The 16,618-nt window shown below is 34.1% G+C and overlaps 2 protein-coding genes across 2 annotated transcripts; one reads left to right on the forward strand and one right to left on the reverse strand.

Moving 5' to 3' along the window:
• Positions 1 to 2,621: 2,621 nt before the first annotated feature.
• Positions 2,622 to 9,457, reverse strand: LOC105204890 (U1 small nuclear ribonucleoprotein 70 kDa). Its single transcript, XM_011174165.3, is given in 9 exon segments — positions 2,622 to 3,618; positions 3,734 to 4,071; positions 4,171 to 4,414; positions 7,738 to 7,764; positions 7,767 to 7,811; positions 8,151 to 8,232; positions 8,321 to 8,383; positions 8,481 to 8,663; positions 9,193 to 9,457. Coding segments are annotated over 9 exon segments (1,290 nt in total). The 5' UTR covers positions 9,337 to 9,457; the 3' UTR covers positions 2,622 to 3,454.
• A 1,953-nt stretch (positions 9,458 to 11,410) lies between these two features.
• On the forward strand, positions 11,411 to 13,529 carry LOC105207276 (nuclear pore glycoprotein p62). The gene is made up of 4 exons (XM_011176704.3): positions 11,411 to 11,615; positions 11,735 to 11,896; positions 12,041 to 12,255; positions 12,411 to 13,529. Exons 3-4 carry the CDS (start codon positions 12,169 to 12,171, stop codon positions 12,609 to 12,611), a joined length of 288 nt encoding a protein of 95 aa, XP_011175006.2. The 5' UTR covers positions 11,411 to 11,615; positions 11,735 to 11,896; positions 12,041 to 12,168; the 3' UTR covers positions 12,612 to 13,529.
• Positions 13,530 to 16,618: the final 3,089 nt, after the last annotated feature.

Raw genomic sequence — 16,618 nt, forward strand, 5'->3', positions numbered from 1 at the left:
CGAAACCTCCCTTTCTCAACCCGCCCACCCCCTCCCCTCACGCAACGTCGCCGCCAACCGCGCTGGTCGTCGGTCGTCGGTCGTCGTACACCCTCCATTATATGCCCTCATGACCCTGCCGTTCTTCGCCACGCGGAAAGGTTGAAAAAAGATGTACCAATGAGTATGTGCAAGATTGTGACTACATACATGAAACATATGCAAGAAGAGTTTCAAAAGACTCGAGTGTAGATAGTTACAAGAGAAGTGTTAAAAAAATAATTTTCTTATATCATTTTCTTTCTTCCTTTGGCTAATCTCGCCAAACTTGATTCTTTAACGACACGTTTGGCGCATCTGTCAAAAACAGTATTCAGATTTATCCTTGTTTTCTCTCCTCTCCCCCTCCCCCCACCTGTCTCTCATCATAAATTTATATAATATAATATATATAGTATACATATATATGGGTTTATTAGCTAATACTCCACATCACCTGTAGCATCATTCGATACTTTGACATTGATTCGTATTTATAATTGCGCTTCTGTTCAAAAACTTACAAGCTGAAACTAATCTTGAGATGTGAAATAATTTAATAGAATTTTGAGAGTCACGTTTGTAATTGCAACTCAAAGAAGTCAAAATTAAATTTGTTTCAAGACAATAAATTCTCTTTTTCAATTTTCAAAAAAAGCAATTCACTTAATCGAATCGATAGTTGAGACAAAATATGTATACGTATTAATAGTATTTTTAAAGTTTGTAGCAAAAAAACAAACATTTGGAAGTGATTTGAGAAGAGATGCTTAAGCTACATGCTTAAATTAAAAAAATATATCTTATGTTGAAAATTATAGTTTGTAAATTGAAAATACTTATTAATTATGTAAAATGTGTGTATAATATATTATATATTATACATAATAAATTGAAGGTAACTAGTTTCCGGATTTTATTCAAATCTATGCTTTTACCAATTTGCGATAAATAATACTGTTGATTCAATACATTTGCTAACTAAATAGCCATGTACTAAACACTCAATCATATCTAGTAATCTTACTGGATTATAATTAATCGCAAAATCATAAATAATCGTGCGTCTTACTTCATTTCATATCCGAAGTAGAACAGTAACGTGAGAATTCATTTCTTTTATTCACAATTTCATGCGTTATATGATGAACATACATCTTAGAATATTTCCCGGGATAATACACGTTAGATAAAGAACTTATAAATATCCCGCATGCTTAATATCGATTTTTACTTTACTTTGTACATTATAAATACAAATTTCAAGAAAATAGAAAATATAAACTTCATAAACCTTCTACATAATATGTTCACCATATATCTGCTTTCTATCTTGCTATCCATTTGTCCATTCGACTAACTCTATCAACGTGATGCACTATATCAACTTACACGTTGCTCTGTACGTATCGCTTCCGCCGCCAGAATACTAAACATCAAGCCGGTTCGCTCACCGAATCTCCAGGGATCATCAGGACTATCTCACGCTACACTCTGAAACATTCCATCAGTGTATGGAATCAGGTATTTTGTAGAAAAATTGGATATCCATCTTAAAAGTATTTACAAAACAAATATCCTTTTATTTATTACAGTTTTTTAATAAATCGGATTTTAATCAAATGGATTTAATTATCGAATTGATTTTTGTTTTTAAGACACAAGTTTTTCATGTTTCATGATGTTAATTCTTAAAAATTTCCTTCTGCAAATCTCCCTCGCGGAGAGGAAGATAAAAATTCAAGTATAAATTCTCTCTGTAAAAAAAGATTAATTAAATTAAGAGATCCACATTATAGAAAAATTTTGTCGAGAATAATTGAAAAGATTGCATTGCAAAGTTGGCATACGAGGAGCAATTTGCTGTCATTGATTTTTTTTAAATGATGAACGCGACAGATCAGAGTGCAGTTTCGACGGAAGGAGAGGCAGGAATGAGAAGATAGAGGTAGGGGCAAGGGGGATTGCAATTTCCGGAAAGCAACGCACATGCAGACTATTTAGCAGGAAAATCGTGTTGAAAAAACGGTATAATGTTTTAATTAATGATGAAAGACCATTGTTCATAACTATTATAAATTTCTTAAATTTAGCATATTGATATCGGGAATCGATAAACTCAGAAATATTCAAGGTATCAAAAATAAACGAATTGAAAAAAATTATCTCATCTCGTCATATAAAAATTTTTAATTTTTGCATTTTAAATTAAAAAAAGCATACAATTATATTATTAAATAATTGATGTGTTTTGACAATATAAAGTTAATGATATTCAATTAAAAATTATATTTGAGGAACAATAGATATTTTTATTTCTTCGTTACTATTTTATTCGTTTACTAAACCGCGTTAATCGACCGCACTTTTGTTTCGTTTGTGAAATTGTTTGACGCTTGCGTGGCGTTCTGGCATATCAAACGATCAAGGGAATCGATTGGTAGAATTGCAGAGCAATGTATAAAATCAAGATTGCGTTTCATTACGCGAACCGACATTATCCTTCGCTCGACATTACACTTGGAAAACAAATTTCTTTCCAGAGTTAAAATATTAATATACCTGAATACAAGTTTCTAATATATAGACCAAGAAACGAGGGATATGTGTAACAAGTTAATTTTATATTTTATTTTACTTCACATATAAATATACATGTAGTAGTCATAAGTCAATTTGTGTGTGTGTGTGTGTGTGTGTGTGTGTATGTATGTATTTGCACACGCGGTTACATATAGATGAACGATACTTAAATTATATTGTTTTATTGAACAGCGTAGCATTCAATCAATTATAAGTTCTTGTTCAAGTATAAGTTCTCTTTTTCATATCGTAAAGTTTCATATTATCTGCTACAATCATTAGTTGCTCTTTAATTCATTTTTATTAATGTTGATTTTTTTCACTGTAAACATAATCTCATCAATGATAGAAAGAGGGAAAAAAGATGGTTTACTTCAAATCAGAACATAAATTGTTGCACTTATATATAATTCTCGTGAATTTCTTGCAAGTTTAATCAATGTTATTCACTTTTTTTAAAGATAATAAAGGAATTTGTACAAATTATCAGCTGTTTTTATATCGCATAACACATATAGCAATATTCAATCTTTTACGACCTTTTATGTTAAAATTTACTAAATATAAATTCATATCTTCGCTCTTCTTATTTTCATAGTAGCATAAATTATTTCAGAAGTTTAAAATTGAAAATTTTAAATAACTTATGTAATTCTTTTGCAACATCCATATATATATATATAAATTGTCCAAATATTTTATATATAATTGAAGAGCGTCCAACTTGCAATTCGCTCTTAAAAGAGCTAGTTTGTCAGTATTGTGGTTTAGCAGTAGACAATACAACGATAAAATAAAGCGGTAGTGGCTTATGGTGAAAAAAGGGATACACTGGAACATGTATTGTTCGAGATCAATAATTTTGTACGGAATCATAATTGTTATACGGAGGCGGGTCAGGACGACCCTCTGGAATTCGGTATTTCTCTTCCACTTCCTGATCATTATCGTCTTCGTATTTAACCGCGGTGAAATATGAGCCTGATGTTGTAAATGTGTTACTGTAGTCTGGATAATCTGAAAGGTAATTTAACATATGTAAATGTTCAATCTTTTGTTAATCTTTTTAAGGCATGTCAAAATATTTTTAAAACATTAATAAAGGAAAAATTTATTCCTTCATCAAATTTACCATCTAACGGTTCTTCCTTGATACGAATTTCTTTCGTATCTTCATCCTGACGATCACCACGATCCTTTCTATCCCGACGATCACGATCCCTGTCCCGCTTGTCTCGCTTACGATCTCTGTCGCGATCACGATCGTTGCTTCGCGATCGTCGCCTTTTGCGATCCCGATCGCGATCGCGATCACGATCCCTTCTGTCGCGTGGACGTTCGATCTCCTCGATATCAGGATCTGGCAATCGATCACGACTTCGCCTGCGTCTGCGTTCACGTGATCTGCTTCTAGTTCTCCGTTTACGATCGCGCGATCTACGACGTTCCCTATCCAGACGATCGCGATCCCTATAAATTATAATTAATATTAAACAATTTATATATTTCACATCTTATAACTTCTTCCACTTACTCCAATTATTACTCATTCCACTTTTTGCCAGTTACCTGTCTCTATCCAGGCCACGTCCCGTGGTTTCTCTTTCACGTTCTAAACGATACCGCTCCCGTTCTCTTTCATTATCTTCCCGTCCCGAATGTTTGATGTTGACATCAGGCCCGCCTCTACGAGTACCGCCTAAGCCACCGCCGAGTCTCCGAGGCAACCAACCCTTCACCGTTCTCGCCCGCTCGACGTCGACTAATACTCTGCGGCCGTCTATTTTCTTACCATCCGCATGCTTATATGCAGCTAAAAGATACCGATCAGAAATTACTGTTCGCTAGCGAATTCATGCGCCTAAATGATTATGTCTACGAAGTCTACAGCCCAACGAAAGGGCAAACCTCCGAGAAACCTAACACAATGGGATGATTCTTGGAACTGCGGATCCTGAAATCGGCCGATATCAAGATCCTAAATTGTCGAGATAGAATCGAGCGTTACTGGAATCGAGAATCGTTTATTAATAATCAACGATTCTCACAGCATTTCCAAGCCACTGATCCTCGAATCCACTGGTCCTTGAATGTACATTCCAAGACTCAGAGTTTTGAAAAAATAGCTGCTAGAATTCTGCAATATTGAACCATAAATCGTATGGTCCAATAATTTTCAAATCTGCGGAATCTATAAAAAAAAAAAAAAAAAAAAAAAAGGGAAACGCCAATCGGATTCCAACACAGATACTCGGACTCGTGGACTATCTGGACTCACAAAATTTTTAGTCTATACTCGCAATTTCGAGAATCTGCAAGTTCTAATCTAGAGACCATAAACATAGGTCTGTCCAGCCTGGGTTTAAAAGGTTTCCAAATACAATTGAATGTGTTTTGATCTGCAAATTAAACGTATATTATTAGATGTAAAAAAAAAATCGTTGATTCCGCAGATCCTGTTTCAAAGAAATGCTCCTGATATCTGTTCAAATAGGAAATCGTAAGAAGAAGAGAAGAGTCACCTGAATATTTGCCTGCAACGTTGCAGGATAAAGTGAAATGCAAATCGCATTCGTTTGAAAGAACGATAAACCCTAGAATAGATTTACAAAACTCAAGTCGGTATAATGACTATTATGCTGTCTCGCTGAATATCTCGAGAAGAGGTACTCGTTAAAGTACTGAGGGAACATCTCCATCTGAATCGCCGATCCCAATTGTCGCAACAGGAGCAATCAGACTGTGATTGTTGTTGAATATTGAGGACAATGTTCGGATAACGAAGTAATGATACGAGTTGCAGCCGATCGCGCGTACATCCGTTTAACGGCGTGTGTCGTTTTACCAGGTAAAATGAAAATAAAACATTCAATTTGGCATTAGCGTAAAACGTATTCTGCGAATTACAAAAGAAGGTTTTTTTCGTCCCCGTATCAGATGGAAATCGCGAAACAATTTCTTTGAAAGTAAAAAGTTGAAATATTATCGGAGCTCGAAGTATGAGCGTTTTCAAGCTAGTAATCAAACATTTTCTTATAAATTTGAGAATCGGACTTTTAAATAAATAATATTATAAATTTTTTCTCACAATCATACGTTTGTATCGTCAGTAACGTATTGACATCTTTTTTTTCTTTTCTTTCCCTTTGTTTTAAAAAAATATTTCTCTTTCGAAAATCCTAGAATAACAATCTCAAAATGTAATGTCTTAAATTGCACTTTACGATGTAAAACGAGAGAATGCGTCACAAGCTGTTAACTGCAACTGCACGACGATCGGAAGCAAAGGATGCTCCGGACTTTAAAGCAGCTTAAAACTACTTGTTTAAGAGATCCAAAAAAGTATAGCAAATACAAAAAATACCTACCGCGGCTACTTACGTACGGAAGTTAACACAAAGCTTAGAGGTACGGTTTAATCGTGAAATGAACTCGTAAGAGACTCGCGAGGAGACTACTCATTGCGAAGATGCCCAGTCTTCATACGTTCGTTCGTTCGTTCAATCTCCGAAGAGGTTTACATTGCATTTACCTGGTGCGCTTTTATTTCATTCTACTTACGACCAAACCGTGCGCATTTCGTATATACTTATGATATGTGATATAAAGATCTAGCGATAGGTTACATTTAGCGTATAAATGTTAAAGGCAAGTCTGCCTGTGTGTTCACTCCACTAATTCAATATCTCCCCGACTCGAGAGAGAGAGATGGAGAGAGATAGAGAGAGCGGAAGTCGTTTATTGGTCGTTATTACCCGCGTCGCATATTGCACGATCGTAGATCCGAAGATCCAACTTTGTAAATCAAAGCCTACGGTATTTAAAAAAAATTTTTTTTCCAGATATCTCGTTATACGAAAATTGTAGAATCAACGACGGCCAGATATCCACAATTTCGATGATTCAGAAAATTAGGATCCAACGACTCTACAATCCGCAAGTGCATTATGCATTATCCGAAATTATGTTTTCGCAAAAAGTGACATTATAAAACAAGAGTTCAATGCCGAATAAGAGAAATTAGTATTCTATATCGAAATTGATATGTTCAAGGACTTGTTTTAAAATCTTTAAATCGCTCTTCCAACAGATATCGAATAAAAATTGGACATCCTTGAACCATAATAGTATTCAGTTTTACCTTTTTTTTTATTTATTGTACTCTTCTTCAACTTTCATGCAAATTTTGTATTTACACAACTAACAGACTATGATACTATTGAAACGTTCACATCGAGAAAATCGCGTACATATAAACTTTTACCGATCATAACGTGGCTTTTAAAGAATTAATTTAATCCCTATATTTCGTGATGGCATTTTCGAATCTACCATTAAAAATTAATACTTTCAAAAATATATACTGCGTATAATTAATAAATGAAATAATATCTAAAAAATGCATCTTATGATCAAATTCTTAGAAAAAGCGCGTAGGGCTACCTGCACGTTTTATATAAAATGTATAACGATACATACCGTCGGATGTAAATTTATCCTATTTTAGGATATTAATATCGTGACGAATTCTTCTACTAGAAGAATTAATGCCATTCTACGACATGAGGATAGAAATAAATGCCTGATTACATGTAGCGTCTTAATTTTTCTACCATCAAGCCATAGAATTACAAAGGTTGTATCATTTGTGAAATATCCTGCTATTCGTGTCCTCCAAATGAGAAATATGTGTGCAAAGTACTCTGTTCTACATGTTCATTGAATTCAGTTGTTAATGGGTAATGTGTGTCCCTGAACCTTCATCCTAAAGGCCCACGAATCAATTTCAATGTAGAATGCTAACTTTCACGCGATTCTTGGATCCATAGATACTAATGTCTGTAAATTTTACGACCTATAGATTGTTCTACGAGCCGATTACAGAGTAATGACTTCTAGAATCCACAGATCCATGAATCCATGAACAGTTTAATGGGACATGTTCTAAGAGAAAAAAAATTTTATACGTTAAAATCCCGGATCAAAAAATCCCGTAAACAGCCTTGCGGGTATCATGAACACCCGTTATGATCTGATTGAAACCGCGCGTTAATCGATGAAATCAGACACGATAAATAGGATAAGCAAGTAGACGCTAATCGTTGTTGTATGTTGGATCTTACCACACATACAAACCTATCTTATCAGGCAGGTTCAGGGATTTTGCATGGAATAGTGAACGGCACTAGTTGCCGGCAGCGGCCACCACGCTGTACCAAGAACAAGATAAAAACTGCATTAATCAAAGACAGCCAATAAACGTTCACGTCGTTTTTGTTTTGTTTGTTCGTTTCTCGCTTTTACCATATTTATGTATTTACAGAACGATATTCCTGCATGGGTGTGCGTATGGCGGGGTCCCCCCTCCCCAAACGGTACCGTCTAGTTTAAGTACCAATGAAAATGTGTAGCCTAACTATAGCCCTGCCCCCATAATATCTAGCTGGAAGTGACGCTAAATAAGATGAAATTCCAGACTATATGGGGCTCATTGAGCTTCGCGACAAGGTAAAATTTTTTTTTTACCTTTCTAAGTTGTTGCTACTTACAGTGCATATCTCTTTCATGCTCATACTCAATGAAAGCATATCCCCTAGGCTTGCCATTAATTGTATTATGCGTTACTACAATCTGCAAAAAAATGAAATTTGAAAAGCATAAATCTAGTTTTTTTGTAAAATTTTAGCAAAGAAAAAATTATTTTTAGAAAAATATTCACCTTTTTTACCGGTCCATATACTTCAAATTCTCGTCTTAGTTTGGATTCTGAGGTGTCATAATTCTGTAAAAATAAAAGAAAAATCAAGTATTTATTAAAATTCTATTCTATATAATAATTTAATTATATCTTTGCTCAATATTATACAAATAATATTTACAATTCGAGCTACAAAGAGAGTCTTGAAAGGATCTGCTGTAACATTGGAAATGCCAGCTGGATCCCATACTGCAATTTCTTGTTCAAGTTTATATGCAACTTGCTCTGCACGTTCTCTTCGTCTACGCTCCAAACGTTCTTCTCGAGTCTCTACACGTAGAGGTGGAGGGGTATCTTTAGGATCCTATAAAAAAAGAAGTATATATTTCGTATTCTAATATAACATATTTTGACAAATAAAATTTGCAATATTTAGTTAAAAAATATAACAATATAGCTATTTGATACTTTATTAATTAAGATACTTGTTATATTTTTACTTTTTAATAACTTCACATACAGTAGCCTTTAGTGTTACATTACAAAATTGGAAATTAGATTAGAAACAAAAATTAAATTAGAAATAAAAATTCATTTTATGTATTTTAAAATAACTGGGGGAGGCATATGTACATATGTATGTGTGCAACAACTTCTATGTGTACAATAAGGTGACTTCAATTTATTCATTTATCACATTGGCGTCATCGACTTGAGGAAACTTGGGCAGAATTTCATTAAGAGCCATGTGTGAATGGAAAGCAGTCAGTTTACGTTATGAGGAAACGATTCGTTTGTACAAACGCGAGACAAATCTATGCGAAAAGAATACATAGACGTAATAACTCGATCGATAAGATGGTCTTGAGTAAAATGCAATGTACTTTTCTTACCTCGAAATACTTGAGGAAGGTCCCGACGCCGGTGTAACCACCATTCTTCTTCTCATGCGGAAGCTTGCTGGCAGGTGGCAAATACGGAATCGGTTCGCGCGGCGAAAATAGTGCCAGTAAATTCGGTGGCAAAAACTGCGTCATTCTGACAAAATGTACAAATCACTGCACCGCAACTATCAATCTATTCACTATATAAGGAAAACAAACGGGATCGACGGCATCATGGCATCATCTCGGCACTTGACGAAGCAAAATGGCGATCACCCTGCCCCCAGTGACTTTGCCGCCAGCGCCACCACTAGATATCAATAGGCTGCGTTCGGAAATACACACTGATGTGCCATTAATAGGGAATTCGGTCGCCTGGGGTGCGTTCAGAATGAACGTCCAAATGACTAGATCTTATTGGTCGTTACGTTAAAAGTTGATTTATAATTGCCCTTACCTAGAGCAGAGTGAATCCATATATGTAATACTCCTATATTGCTAGTTCCGTATCTTCACAATGAGCGGGACGAGCCCCGTAAAAAAGAGATGCACGAATTCCAAATATGGGCATGGACGGTCAAGCCTCATTATGCTCAGGCGCGTCTATTGAGTGAGTGTGAGCGAGAGACAAGGATTAGGAAATGAGACGGAAAGGACGCGAAACAGAAAAAACATTACCCGGTCGCGACCGAATGCTTATTTGCAACTTCTAACGGATAAATGTTAATTAACAAATAATAATATTTGAAGAGAATGATTGAAATTATAGGTGTAGGGTTTTTCATTTTAATGGACATTCTAAAATATCTCGAGAATAAGATATGGAATAGGAAAATGTAATCTTTTTAGATAAAAGCGTTTTTAATAGTTCAAGCAAGTCATTATTACTGTTATTAATAAATCAACATGGATTACGTTCAACTAAAGCTATAACAACTCCTTTCAGTATTTAGTACCCTCAAGAAAAATAGTTTAGTTTTAAATTTACGTGTCTCATCCATCACATTCTTGGATGTTGAAAATTCCAGTTCTCCTACATTTGAAACTGATGTGAAATCTGGAGGAACATCAATAGAAGGCACTGATTCTATAAAACAATATAAATAATGTTGAACCATAGCTGTAACAATACTCTTGTCAGTATTTCCTACCCTCAATAAAAAAAATTTTTATGTTTCAATCTTACGTGTCTCGTCCATTGTATAATCAGATGTTAACTGGAACTGCAGTTCGGCAGCTGAAGGATTTGGAACATCAATAGAAGGCACTAATCCTATAAAACAATATGAATAATGTTGAACCATAGCTGTAACAATTCTGTTGTCAGTATTTACTACCCTCAATAAAAAAAATTTGTATGTTTTCAATCTTACGTGTCTCGTCCATTATAATCTCAGATGTTGACTGGAACTGCAATTCGGCAGCTGGAGGATTTGGCACATTAACGGAAGGCACTGCTCCTGGTTTCAATAACCACTTTCTGCTACACAGTCCTATGCTATTTTTATAATCACTTGGTACAAAGTGATCGGAGCAAATGTGTACATGTATCACATTGTCCTTGTCAGATAATTTGCAGGCATGTAACTACTGTGCCCGAATGCTCACCTCTTTTGGAAATCTACAAATAATTATTATTTATTCCATCATGCTGTTAACTGCTTGATAATCCAATCATGTGTTACAGTAAATCTAGTGTAATAATGCTATGCAAATAAGTTGAATTAGAGAAAATAAGTATAACGTTTTATAAATACACATTTTACATGTAAGATATTTACTTGTGCATTGCAAAATTTCCATCCTTTGCTGCCTTTTTCTGACACAAAAAACAAATTCGCACCATTGTAAATTTTTTCTTTGATTTGTCTCACTTGGAACGCTTATAATATGCGTTGTTTACCGTCGCACACACGCACAAATCACGAAAACAGGTTATGTGAAAATCGCGCCTAATGGTGTTTTAAAAAATGTAACCGCATGCGCACAAATCAGCTGGGCCGTTCGCGAGAGAGAGGCTATTATACGTCTGCACCGTAATGTTTGGGCTGACGGTCAACACTCTTCTAGCAATATAGGAGTATTACATATATGAGTGAACCTGACAGGGCCTATAATCTCTTATGTAAATTTTGTAGACAGCGTTTGTGGCGTCCTCGCTGGACCACCCTAGGCCAAATGAAACTATTAAGCAATATCTGTCGGTAAAATGGTTGATAAATCTCGCATGGTACATACTGGTTCATGCTTTGTTTTCGTTACATGTGCAACCATGTGCAACGCAGAACGTGCGCGGATTTATATTTCAATATATTTCAAAAGTATTCAGCAGTGTTCAGCAGTGTTCAGCAGTGTTCAACAGTGTTCAGATTTTGTCCGGAAAGAAGAGAAAGAAGTAGTTCAGAGGCCTACCCGTACAACCTATTGATAAGGTAAGTGAATTTTATTATATAACCTAAAATAACGTAAAAGAAAAAAAAACCAAACCAATAACAATTGAGTTTAATAACAACTATTTATAAATATGAGAACTTGTTATTTGACTATTTAGAAATATGAGAAATTGTTGCGTCTCTGGATGTTCTTCGGGCTACAAAGCTCCTCGTCATGAGTTAGAATAGCCGATCGGAGAAGGATAGCACCGGTACGTCAGTCCACGATGGACCGCCTCTCCGCTTCTGGTCTGACTGGTTGTCACTGGTCGTAAAAGGAGGTTTGTGAAGATTTTCCTCTACCTTCGTAAAAAAAAAAAAAAACAAAGTTTATGTTTGAAAGATCAATTTTTGCTCATTACCAATAAGACATTTGATTACCTTGCAGTTCAATTTTAGCCAACTACAAACATCTTTTATTGCAGCGTTAATTCCATGAGCGGTATTCTATCAGGGGCTATTAATTTCTGTCAACTCGAAGAATGTATTAATAAATGGACCTTGGAGTTGAAAGAGCAAGAATAAGTACTTGTGAATCAAGCGACACAAGTTAATGCTTGGGACAAATGGGGACAAAATAGTAATGCTGAATCAAGAAGTTGAAAGAGTGAAAATCGAGTCGCAGCAATTGGATTATGTTGTAAGTTATATTTGTACATTTCCAATTATGTAAACATGTTTATACAATAGTAACATAAATAACTTTAATAACTAAATTTTTATTTTATTATGTTAATTATTTACTAAATCAATTATTAAACTTTCATTAAATTCAAATAATTGTATCATTCACAGGTTGGACAACAGAAAGAGTTGCAAGAATGTTTAGTACCATTAGAAAAGGAGCTAGCATTATTAAGAAACAATAGCATCAAGAAAAAAGTAGCATTGGAAGAAAACATCACAAAAATTAGTGCCATCCTTCACATGATTTTCTTCATAATCTCAGCGTGGGAATACAACGCCCTGATCCCGAGCAACCGGGTATGCCATTAAGGATGTTCTGGCGCGCGCACACACACACACACACACACACACATATATATGTAAAATACATATGTGTTTATCGCATAAACTAGGATTATTGCAATATTAATAAGTTAACTACTTTTTTTCTTACGCATACAATAGAATCAATTTTGTTAAAATCCTTTTTTTTAAAAAACAGCACCATTTTCATAATTTATAATTTTTTCCATTTATCCTAGTTTGCGATAAGCAGACATATCATGTATGTTACATATATGTAAAAGTAGAATACTTTCTACGTAAGCAATAAATTCAATTAGTAATGAAATAAATTAGCAATAAATCAATAAGCAATACGCAATAAATCAATTTACAATACAACTTGAACCAGAATTCTAGTCGCAGCTAGATCTTCGTGCTTGTATTATTTGTGTGATTTTATACTTTCCTCAAATTCAATAAACTGTGCGCCGAATTGTTTTTTCAGTCATAACACAGCCCTACATTGAACAAGATTGAGTAATATCACGTATTATTAAAATTGAAATTAATATTAACCCCCCCCCCCCTGAAAAAACTGCAAAGAATTTATTGTACAAAATATCACCTCAGCCAGGGTTCAATGTAAGGCTCTATTATGACTAAAAAACAATTCGGCGAACAGTTTATTGAATTTCAGGAAAGTGTATAAAATCACATAAATAAAACCACAAGCACAAAGATTTAGCTGCGATTAGAATTCTTGTTCAAGTTGTATTGTAAATTGATTTATTGCGTATTGTTTATTGATTTATTGTTAATTTATTTCATTGTTAATTGAATTTATTGCTTTGTTTATATTTCGATATGTTTAATCTATAATGTATGATTAAGTAAATATACATAACACATGTTGTATTTTACATTTATGCAAAATAAAATATGACAATTTTATTTTTACCAGTATTTCCTTCGTAATGTTTTCTTTTTTCCCTAATTATTATTATATTAATATTACCGACAGATACCTAAATATTACCGACAGATATTGCTTAGTAGCAAGTAGTTCCATTTTACTTGAGGTGGTCCAGCGAGGACGCCACTAACGCTGGCTTCATCGAAATACACGGGAGATTGGAAGCCCTGGAACCTGAGAGGTGCCACGGCGGCCTTTTTTTTATAACGCTAAAATTCCAGGCGCACTAACGACGCACATCTATTTAGGCCGGAATATGAACTAGAATTACATCCATTTTGCGACACTGTCGATAAAAGTGGTTCAAGTCTGTGCTAAAATCATGTAGTGAGGGTACTACCCCTACTACGTGATTTTAGCACAGACTTGAACCATTTTTATCGACAGTGTCGCAAAATAGGCTGTGTTCCGTTTTTACTGGCAGTGCAGTAAATGTGACGTCATGACAGTACACTGTCACAACTGTTCCAATATTACTGCATTACTGCCAGCACTGCTATAGCATCGTATTTCGGAACAGCATAGTAGCCATATTGCACTGTAGCTACCTCACCTTGGAAGCTGCAGTAATCACAGTGGCAATATGGCTACCATTCATGACGTCATTGATGTTACTAGATGCTGTCGCTCTGCGTACCAATAACGGAACGGATTTTTCCCCCCTGCCAGTACTGGCAGTTATATCGGAACACAGCCATGATGTAATTTTAGTTCATATTCCGGCCTAAATGGATGTGCGCCGGGAATTTTAGCGTTATCAGAGAGGAACCTGAGAGCGGCGACGCCAGTCTTTTTCTTATAACGCTAAAATTCCCGGCACACTAACGACGCACATCCATTCATCCATACGATAAATAATTTTTCTTGTAACTTAAAAACTATAATAAGCTCCGGACAAATTTTTGCAAAAAGAAAAATTGTCTCAGAATTCGATTACGAATATGCCAGCTTCGGGACCAATATGTTATTTTGAATTACCCTATATAACAATACAATTAATTACATTATTAATTTTTTTTTATTCTAATTCTCTCTATGACCTCTTAAATGAATACGTTCTTGCAGGCGCAAATCGAATTTTTATCCAAAGACTAGGCTGCTAAAGTGTCTTTTAATAATGATAATTGGGTGTACGGCTACGAATACGACTACATTAGTTTTGATATAATATCACATCTGTGTAAGACAAGAAATTTAATCAATATTTTTAACGCTTCCATGCATCTGTACACCACTACTACGTCGTATAAATACGCGATCGACGAGATTCAATTCGTGTTACAATTACCGATTGGTTTCTCTTTGACTGACAGGTAACCCTTCAATATTATATCTACCTGCCTGATTGCAGATATTGAAATCACCTCAGAAAATGTTTGCCGAGTGACAAGTAATCATTATATTAACAGTATTGTCCCTATAAGCGCTGCAATATTCCTAATATGTCATTAAAAATTAATATAATATATTAAAATAATATTCCGAGATTATATAATATTTTTTAATATTACAAGAATATTCTAATAATATTACATGTTCGCTTTATATAATATTCGTGGTATATTACTTCGATATCCGTAGAATATTATGAAAATGTTGTACAAATATCATTTTTGTTTAAAAATTAATGCAAATTATTATGCATAAAATATTCATAAACTTTATATAATTATTACGTTTAAAAGTTATAATATTACCGAAAAATTAAAATATTAAAGTAAATAATATTGTTTACTTTTTGTATAATATTATCAGGAATCGACGTACAACCACTTTCTATTAATATTAAATAATAATAATAATTTATTTATATAATAAATAATATATAAATAATATTGTAGCGCTTATAGAAGTATAATCTGTCTGCCACGATTTACCCTACAATATTATTCACTTCTTATTTAATTTGTTCTTTAAAGTCGAAACATTTTATTGATAATTTTATATTTACAGTAACTCCGACATTTTGTAATTTATTATTGCTTTCTTATTATATTTCCGATAATAATTTTTTTAGAAAGTGTTTCCCTTTTCGATAAAAAAATAAAAAAGGTTGATAAAAATATGTCTTTGCAATTTATTTTCGAGAAAAGTAGATTACGCGTCTCGAGAGGAAATGGCGGAACAAGATAGAATTTCAGACGAAGAGTACAGAAATCTCGGAGTCCCTTTTTGTTGCTGTAACTTGCGCACTGCGGCATCCTGTATGCACTTAGAGATGACGGATGACAAAACAATAAATGTTAACGGTTGCGCGGAAGTAATCAGTCCTATTCTTTTCAGAATCAACATAGTCGCTTACATTATGACCATCACTGCAATGTGATTGTTATACAAATGCTATTGGTTGTTAATTAGAATTTTTTACAAGTAAAAATAACAATATTGTAATAATTGTAATAATTATAACGTTTTTTGCGCGACGTGTTCGAGCGCGCATCGTTTCATGGTGATCATAATATCTCGACACTCAGTTATTTGAAACAAGAAATCCAAAAAGATTCTTAATCTACAGATGTTTGGCTATCGTCGGGACTAGAATGATTAAAATTAAACTATTTTTAAAATAATTATTATGCATGTAAAAATAAATTATAAAAAATTACTCAAAATTTTGAAAGTTTAACGTAAAAAGAAGTGCACTCAGTAATATAATTTAATTTTGCTAGTTCCAACGATAGAGAGAAGTGTTTTGAATATGTAGGTAAAAGGTGAATTCAATCGATTCATTAGTTTGTCTGAAATCGTGGTCACCAGTTTGAAAAACACAGTTTCGAGCAAAATGCGTTTAAAGTTTTGAATACAATTTACTCGTATATTTTTAGTACTTATGTAATTATCATTTTAATCAGCAATTCTAAGCTTATATTATATGGCCTGGAATTGCAGATTAGAATGATACTTACCTGTTGACCGGATACCTTTATCCGTTAAATCGTAAAAAAATTTTCGTTTTCTAATTTTTTTATTATTAGTTATCAAAACAAAGATATTTTCATCATTTGTTGTCAACAGATTGCTCATAGTCTTTTCGACTACTTGTGCATTACTGCAAGCTTTTGAAATACATTTTTGTAAT

The sequence above is a fragment of the Solenopsis invicta genome, chromosome 16, assembly GCF_016802725.1.
Source record: "Solenopsis invicta isolate M01_SB chromosome 16, UNIL_Sinv_3.0, whole genome shotgun sequence".
In the NCBI taxonomy this organism is placed as follows: Eukaryota; Metazoa; Arthropoda; class Insecta; order Hymenoptera; family Formicidae; genus Solenopsis; species Solenopsis invicta.

Coding starts and splice junctions, on each gene's coding strand:
- LOC105207276 (XM_011176704.3), top strand. CDS start 12,169: ATGCTTGGGACAAATGGGGACAAAATAGTAATGCTGAATCAAGAAGTT. Junction 12,256..12,410: donor CGCAGCAATTGGATTATGTT/GTAAGTTATATT, acceptor TATCATTCACAG/GTTGGACAACAGAAAGAGTT.